At 38.6% G+C, this 8,854-nt stretch overlaps 1 protein-coding gene across 4 annotated transcripts; it reads left to right on the top strand.

Annotated features, from left to right (window-relative positions):
- The first annotated feature begins 2,413 nt into the window (after positions 1–2,413).
- ddx49 (DEAD (Asp-Glu-Ala-Asp) box polypeptide 49) lies at positions 2,414–8,824 on the top strand. Of its 4 annotated transcripts, none has more exons than XM_064331446.1 (14): positions 2,414–2,546; positions 3,641–3,724; positions 4,125–4,248; positions 4,377–4,462; positions 4,572–4,693; positions 4,925–5,112; positions 5,682–5,822; positions 5,966–6,041; positions 6,238–6,314; positions 6,466–6,563; positions 6,670–6,744; positions 7,263–7,351; positions 7,680–7,751; positions 8,516–8,824. In XM_064331446.1, the coding sequence occupies exons 1-14, from the start codon at positions 2,447–2,449 to the stop codon at positions 8,693–8,695; spliced, it is 1,512 nt and encodes a 503-aa protein (XP_064187516.1). In that variant the 5' UTR covers positions 2,414–2,446; the 3' UTR covers positions 8,696–8,824. The 4 variants fall into 4 exon arrangements, with proteins under 4 accessions (XP_064187516.1, XP_064187518.1, XP_064187520.1 ...); XM_064331450.1 differs by lacking the exon at positions 2,414–2,546 and adding an exon at positions 3,251–3,269; XM_064331448.1 differs by lacking the exon at positions 3,641–3,724.
- Positions 8,825–8,854: the final 30 nt, after the last annotated feature.

Here is an 8,854-nt window from a genome sequence, read left to right on the forward strand (position 1 = left end):
AGTAACTGCCAGCTGTGTTGGAAACAGTCCCTATTGCTGATGGCCAAAATGAAGGTCTACACCTTTAAAGCCTCTGTGTTTTTCTAGGGGCTACATTTGTTTGTGCTACACTATAAAATTTTTAAGCAGAACAAGAGTATGATACTGGCGTACATAGTTAAATTACATCCACAATAGGTGTAGTTTTTGTAGTAACCCCCCCCCTTCCTTTTGTAGTAATTGATTTTGGTTGTCCTCATAATAAACAGCATACCATCACAAACAAAGGTCACACACATGGCTCAGAGCTACAAGAGTACTATTTAAATCGCAATCCTAAGGGTGGCTGGCGTGCTGTAGAAGACAGTACTCACATTTGAAGCCTTCACTTCAATTAAACACATACCACAGATTAACTAAAATGAAGCCTATGCTCCAGGGACGCAAAGCCTGTAAAATTGTTAAATTACTAACTCTCGCAGAGTGAATGGTCACGCAGTTCACTCTCACTGAAATCAGGTCTGTACAATTTCACATGGCTTGCGCTGAGCGTGGTGAGAACAAACAGTCTGGAGGTGGTGTCACTGTGTTAAACTGTCTGATTCAGAGCTCCTGTCAATAAATATATAAATGAAAACATCAAACATAGAAAGTATGCAAGTGCTGCTGCGCTTTCAGATTTTATTCTCTGTATTTTCTCTGCAGTTTGTAAAAACTGTTGAATGACCAGCCTTGTTTGTGTGTTGCATAAGTGTTAATAACATGGTTAGACTGCTCTAGTTTGGTTTAACACCAGCATTCCACTTCATTTAAGCTAACTAAAGGCAGATTCTACTGTATATATCAACTAATGAGCATAAATTGCCTTGTAAAATAAAACAGCCTGGTGTTTACTTAAATCGGCTATTAAAGCCATTCGGCACAAAAATATGCTCTTGCAGTTCCTTTCTCTTAAATTCCCTTCACATAATCTAATGCTCATTAATTTGTGTTCTTAACCAAGGAAAAGCCAAACATGGACACAAACCTCAGATGACATTTCAGGGCCCACAGCTGTGTATTCCCTCTGCAGAACCATCCCAGAGTCTGCCTGACCTGACCTCAATTCAGAATTCAAAGCCATACACTGAAGTATATAAAATGACAGCTAAAGTACAGTGGCATATTAGTATGTATGTGTGTATGCATGTATGTATGTATGTATGTACACTGAATGCACACTTAAACAACCTCCAGATAATAATACTGAAAATAGAAACATAATACACTACGCATGCATGTTACATTTATTATTATTATTATTATTATTTGTAGTAAGTAGTAGTAGTAGTAGTAGTAAAAAAATAAAATTAATTAAATAAATACATAATGCAATGTTTTGCTTTTGGATCATTCATGACTAATCGTGATACATTCAAATTTATGTATCTGCAGTATCTGATTTCTTAACTTCTGCGGTCAAAGAGGTTTTGAGGTATCAAAGAAGAGTATATATAATCTGTTAAATATTCTGCATAGGGAAAATAAATAAACAATAAGAACAAAGGGCCAGTATAGGTGGTTTATCAGTAAAATGATTTTTTGCACCATAAAGGAGACTGGACAAAATAAGCATGCTGTGACTTGCTGTCTCATTTGTTCGCAGAAATGTATAACATCAATAGGTCATAATCTGCAAATTTATGTGTTTTAATACTTTGCCCAGATTAGAATATCATCATGTTCCATGCTCACTCTCAAGGGTGAATTGCATCAAAACCCCAATGCTATGGTCTGCAATACACTTCAAAACCAATCCAGCTAAAACAAACACCTCAAAGTAACAAATATTTTGTGAACCATGTCAGATTCAGCAAAAACAGCTTTTGCCTACCAAGAGGAAAAGAAAGGTGGGATTTCTGGAGCTACACCTTTTAGGGAAGTTGCAGAATAATTTACCAGTGCTTTCACGTTGTTAACAGAACTTCAATGTCATATGACTGTGGTTCACAAACTACAGTGAACCTGGGTACATGGAATTCCTCCAGAGGTACTGTACAGCTGTGTCATTGAAAAGTATATTTGTAATTTATTCATGGACATACATACCATGTAACATATCTTGCTCCTATGAGGCGGTTAATATGCACACACATGTACACAAATGCCAATATGCATTTTAAAATACATTAATCAATATTAGGGCATACTCAACTACAAACACCAGGATAAAAATAATATACTGCACAAGAATAAATGTTTCATTTCTCAGGGGAAAAGGAGCCAAAGCTTCAGTAACCTGTTCTGGCAACATAAATCTTTACCTCCGAAACAACCACTGTTGATTATAGTCAGGAGTAATAATAGAGGATGCAGTTTTGACTGATTGCATACAAGCATGTGATTACCACTCAAAAGATATTTGATGTTCTTGTCCGCCCTCTAGTGTATAAACACAGACTCACATGTTAATTTGCCTGTGTGGGCAATGGACCAGGGATTGTCAAATTTAGCCTGTGGTGCCAGTAGTGCTCCTGTTTTTCTTTGTTTGTCTCTAATCAGGGACAGCTTTAGACCTGAAATACCAGGTGAGTGAAATATCTGACCATTAAAAGGCAGTATTGAATCAATTAATCATGAGATAGAAACGAAAACCAGCATAGCTGGCCTTAAGAGTACAATTTGGGCATACCCAGACTATGCCTTTGTCAAGATGACTTGAAAACAAGGCCTCACACAGTGTTTGGTTGTATTGCAAGGGATCAGAACCAAACCAGCAGTGTGTAATTCAACCACCTCAATTCTTATGTTGACCAGATCTGTTTTTTCAAAATTATTCAAAGTTGGTGAAAATTGGACATATTATGCAAGCCACGGAGGTAAAGCAACGGCAAGTCATTGATTTATATGGATACTGAGACGTGAGGTGCAAAAGAATGTTCTTTATAATGTTGACAAGTCATCCAACCCATTTCAACAACAGTTCTTTATCACTTTCTCTTTTGAAATAAGGGACATGGGTTGGATAATCTATTTTTTATGTATAATAATGTGTGTTTTTTAAAAGAAGTATTTTCTTTGTTTATTTGCTCAGAAGGGGTCAAACCTAGGAGGCCATATTCAGCCACCATTTCACCTCTGTTAAGCTACAAGCTCTCAGGCACACCAGTGCCGTCAAATAATGGGCTTCATAACTTTTTGAAACAGTTTTTCTTTTTGAAACGTTTTTCTCTTGATTAACCACAGATACTGTTCTGTTAATTAATAGAACATTCCGATGAGGAAAAAAAAAAGATTTAATTGAGAAAAAGGTAAGCACCATCATACACTAATAACAAGCAGGTAAATAGTTGTTTAAACAGTCGAACACGACAGTACAAGTACAGAGGGGGAAAAAATAAAGAAATCAATTCATATTTAGTGAAAACACACAAAAAACATTACGAACACTGCCTTCCCCAGGTCCTCCCTCAGTGTCGCGTGTGATGTGACGTCATCTAATACGTAGAATTTATGCGCCTCCTGAAAAATCCACGAGTTCTTTCGGGCTGTTTTAATCAGCGGTGTGGTGTCTTCGAACTCGGTATTCTCATAGAAAATCAAAATTAGAGACATACAGAACTCATAAAGGAGTGTTCTCAAGAAAGGAGAATGTCGAATTTCTCTTCTCTCGGCCTGTCAGATTGGTTGATTCAACAATGTAAACAAATGGGCATTACAAATCCAACTCCAGTCCAGGAGAGCTGTATGCCAGCAATTCTAGAAGGTAAGAACAAGTAATGTTATTATTAGCTCGCTGGCTAACAATATTTCTGTGTATGGTGTCTGCGCTGTATGGTCTATTCGAAGTAAATTCATCATGATATAGCAGTGTACCAAATTTAACCTATTAGAAAATGTTACTACTACTGTTAGCTGATTGCTATTTGAGTTGTCAGAGAGTGCCAGCTTTCTCGCTTGTAACTCGGGCACTTAATGAAAAATGTTTGAATTATAGAATTCCGGCTAGTTAGCTAGATGTCTAGGTTAGCGTACAATTTAACTTCTTAATTTGTTGGCTCTCTAGTTAATGTAGCTGAGGTAAGATGGGTAGCGAGTATAACGGACATCACACTGAATTGCTTGCAAGCTGTTAGCTTTTCTAATAAAATAACAAAATTTCTTAGGTCGTGATTGCATGGGTTGCGCCAAGACTGGAAGCGGCAAGACCGCTGCTTTTGTCCTGCCAGTTTTACAGAAACTGTCAGAGGATCCTTACGGAATCTTCTGTTTGGTGCTGACACCTACCAGGTGGGTGATTATGTCCCACCCTCAAATATTACACAGAGTGCACAGAAACATACCTGCACAGTACAAAAATAAATGACGTGCATGCTTTCCAATTAATTAATTGTCATTGTAATTGGTGTCTTATGCAGGGAACTGGCTTATCAGATCGCGGAGCAGTTCAGGGTTCTGGGAAAACCCCTGGGCTTGCGGGATTGCATCGTTGTAGGGGGAATGGGTAAGATTTACTCATGAACAATTAATGTATTTGTTAAGGTTGCATACAGCTGTGTGCATCACAAATGAGCTTGATTTAATGTTTGTCTGTTGTTCTCCATTTATTACAGATATGGTAACCCAGGCCTTGGAGCTCTCCAAGAAGCCCCACGTTGTAGTTGCAACTCCAGGAAGACTTGCGGATCACATTCGCAGTTCCAACACCTTCAGCATGAAAAAAATCAAATTTTTGGTGAGACCAGATGAGGAGAATAGAATAGTGTCATTCTTGACTTATGTTTATTACCTTTTAATGGTAATAAACATATTACATAAACATATAATGTGGTGTTTTTAAAATCTAGTTAGCTGACTGTGTTGTCATTGAAAGGGACAAAGTGATGATTGCATACTCATTACCAGCATAGTAGATAAGTGTTTGGGGCTTGTCTCAGCTTCTGTACATAATTTCTGTTTCCATCAGATTTTGGATGAGGCTGATCGTCTCCTCGAGCAAGGATGCACAGATTTTACAAAAGACTTGGAGGTCATCCTGAGTGCAGTTCCCGCCAAGAGACAAACTCTGCTGTTCAGTGCCACACTCACAGACACCCTCCAGGAGTTGAAAAGTATCGCTTTGAACAAACCATTCTTCTGGGAGAGCAAGTCAGAGTATGAGCCACTGTTTTACTGCCTTGTTCACAATTCTATCTGCAGTTTCAAATTGGTCTTCTGTCAGCCTTCACAGAAAGGTTGCTTCCCTAGTCATACTTGTGATACCCAGACATAGCAGAACAGAGAGGTACGGTTGCGTGATGGGTATTGATCTTTTGAGGATATAATGGAGCAGACCCTTTAGTTGGTTCACAGACTAGTTCCATGGATGTGAATTTGATGGCTAACTATATAAGTAGCCAGTGGAGGGCCATGAGAAGATGACTGACATGGCTGAACTTGTGGAAGTTGTAGATCAGGCGTGCAGCAGCATTCTAGATAAGTTGCAGAGGTCTGTTATCAGAAGAACGGAGCCCAGCAAGGAGGAAGTTGCTGTAGTCCGGGTGTGAAATGACCAGCACCTGGACTAGGGCCTGGGTTTGAGTAACTGAGGAAGGGGGGTAGGTGGTGAGGGAAGGGATCAGTAGAGCTAGCACATATCATATCTGCGTTCAGAAGCAATTATGAAGAAAAAAGTGTTTTTATTCCTTTTTCCATTGGTCTGGGGGTAATGTTTTCTCTTACAGGGTACGCACTGTGGATGAGTTGGACCAAAGATATATCCTTACCCCTGAAAAAGTGAAGGATGCATATCTGGTTCATCTGATTCAGAAGTTTCAAGATGAGCATGAGGACTGGTCCATCATGATCTTCACCAACACATGCAAGTACGGACCAGAGTGGTAGAATCCACCAAGCTCACAGAGAAGCATTTCCAATATAATCTGTACATTATCCCAGAACATAAACTTGTATAAAAAATGTTTTAAAGTAATGGACACTTGAATTTATATCTGTGTTCTTCCTGTAGGAATTGCCAAATTCTTACAATGATGCTACGTGAATTCAATTTCCCTGCCATCTCCCTTCACTCGATGATGAAGCAGGTAACCAGACACCATGTGGATCAGAATGAATGTCTGACATGCCACTCACAATGCCTGTTTTCTTTATTTATTTGAGAACTTCAGAATAAGCACTTTGTATGAGCACCAATAGATACCCATTAAGACATCTAGAAGACTTAAATGGTGCATTAACTGGATAGAAAACTTTATTTTAGTTTTTGTTTTTACCCCCCAGAAACAACGTTTTTCCAACCTTGCCAAGTTCAAGTCCAGTGTCTTTAAGATTTTGATCGCAACAGATGTCGCCGCAAGGTATGAAGCCTGTTGCTATTTGTCTGCATTATTTTAAACAACTTACCAAGAAACTGAAGCTGTAATAACAGTAGATCTGTTTAAAATAATCTTCTCCCCATGCACAAAATGGGAAGTTTAGTCAATTAAATATTTCTTTCACTGTTCTCAGGGGTCTAGACATCCCAACAGTCCAGGTTGTCATCAATCATAACACACCAGGCTTGCCTAAGATATACATTCACAGGGTTGGGCGAACTGCCAGAGCAGGTAACGTCATTTCTGAGACTAGTCTTTGTTTATGATTTGGGCCAAATTCTATATTACTGACACTGATGACCACTAAACTGACATGATGATGTTCACTTCTTTTCAGGACGTCATGGTGTTTCTATCACTCTGGTGACTCAGTATGACATCCACTTGGTCCATTCCATTGAGGAGCAGATCCGTAAGAGCTTCATTTGTGTGCTTCAGTGTTGCATGCTGCACCTAACCATAATAAACCTTGTTCCTTACCTTTGTTTCAGGAAGTATGGTTGTTTAGTGCTGTGAGTGTTGCACAACAGCTCACCAAAATTAGGTGTCAGATTAATACTTAGTAACTACAAGCAGACAAGTATGTCTAGGGCCCTAAGTTGACTTTTCCCAGGTAGCATGTAACCAAAGCAGAGGCCATCACATTTTATCTACTTAAAATCATACCCTCAAGCTATTCATATGCAAGATTATATCATCATTGCCAAAAAACCACTGACTTGATTCTGCCCACAATTCTTTTTTATATAAACAAGTATATATGCTTTTAACAAAGTGAAGAATAGGGTCATTGTACTGCCCAGCCGTTATGTTCAAATGATTTTATTAAATGAAATTTTGTTCAAATATTTACTCTATATGAGCTTGATACTTACAGATTAACAAATTAGTGAAGGGTAATCTGACCAACAAAGAGATTTTCCTATTTAGAAGCAAAACTGAAGGAGTATCCAGCGGAAGAGAGTGAAGTTCTGAAGATCCTCACTCAAGTCAACGTGACCAGACGGGAGTGTGAAATTGTATGAACATCAAATTATGTTTACTTGAAAGACAGCTCTGCCTTTGATCATATAATTCATATGGTTAATGTTTTTTAAATCTTATTTCATTTTATAGCTCTGAATATAATTACATCCCACAGCATCACTTTAACTACTCAGATTAAATACTTTTACATAATGATCAGTGATGTGATAAAATGATCAAGGATAAAATGCAGAAAATCCTAACCTTGATCCTTATTTTGGTGCAAAATTATTTACTGTATAGGGAAGATAAGTCTGTTTGATGCTGACTGTAATTATCATGTTTGATGTCTCAGTATGACCTTTATTTTGTATTTCATAGAAACTGGAATCAACAGATTTCGATGAGAGGAAAGAAATTAACAAAAGAAAACAGATGATTTTGGAAGGGAAAGTAAGTGAACACAAAACTGGCACGTTTCTTGGTTGCGCATATTTTTTTTACCCACAAAACTGAACAAAAGGTCAAAATTTCTTGGAAGTATCAAGCATGTTCATAGTAACTATATACGGGTTGTAAAATGCAGCGGTGTGTGGTGTTACATTTGATGTAGCGCACTTAATTAAGCCCCTTTAATATAAAAAATTGTGGAATTAAAATGCATTGTCTTGGGTGCTTCTGGATGTGCTACTGAGGCCAAGGCAGAACCCTTATAGCCTAGGCATTGCTATACTGAGCCATTGCTGACTGCGGTGATTGGGAGATCACAGCTATGAAACTGGTTTACACCAGCCAGTGTTTCCCAGATTACTGCTGTATAAACACCCTCTAGCTACCCACCAGGTGTACCAGTTATCATTCGTCAATGAGAGATGTGCCTCTCTTCCAATTGGCTAGAGCTGTCATTCTGTACAATGCGTGACTCAGTGTGGGAAATAGCCACTGGCTTGCAGGCTAGTACTAGTACATCAGAGAAGTGCATGTACTTTAGTTACTCCCTCTGTGGATGTGAATAGCATAGTACTGAAATGAGAGCAGGTCATAACTGCTGATTTCCAAATGGGAGAAAATCAGTTATTAGCATGTAGGTCTTCATAAAATATGTACATTCCGCTTTGCATTTTGATTGAAGTTATGGTTGTGAACCCTGATCCATTGATGGAACATGCAGAGATGTTTGAAAATTCATTAACTCACAAGTAGCATTCTCTCCCCAGGACCCTGACCTGGAGCAGAAGAGAAAAGCTGAACTGGAGCGGATCAGAAGTGAGAAGAGGAAGTTTAAGGAGAGGATTCAGGAGAGCATCCAGAGGAAGCAGAATGTGATGCTCAGAAAGAAACTGCAGAAGAAAAAACAGGGTCAAAAGAAAAAAGCAGCAATGAAGAACACAACCTGAGGACTAGTCCCGCAGATTATTAGCACAACTAATTTTTTTAGGAGTTGGGTTTTCAAGGACTGTCAGTGGGAAGTCTGTCCTGTAAACTCCAGAACACTTTGATTCATACAAGATAAATGCTAAACAGTTTGTTCAGTCTACTGGAATATTGGTGGGGGA

Source organism: Anguilla rostrata, chromosome 4 (genome assembly GCF_018555375.3).
Source record: "Anguilla rostrata isolate EN2019 chromosome 4, ASM1855537v3, whole genome shotgun sequence".
In the NCBI taxonomy this organism is placed as follows: Eukaryota; Metazoa; Chordata; class Actinopteri; order Anguilliformes; family Anguillidae; genus Anguilla; species Anguilla rostrata.

Coding starts and splice junctions, on each gene's coding strand:
- ddx49 (XM_064331446.1), top strand. CDS start 2,447: ATGGACCAGGGATTGTCAAATTTAGCCTGTGGTGCCAGTAGTGCTCCT. Junction 2,547..3,640: donor CTTTAGACCTGAAATACCAG/GTGAGTGAAATA, acceptor TCGGCCTGTCAG/ATTGGTTGATTCAACAATGT. Junction 4,249..4,376: donor TTGGTGCTGACACCTACCAG/GTGGGTGATTAT, acceptor TGTCTTATGCAG/GGAACTGGCTTATCAGATCG.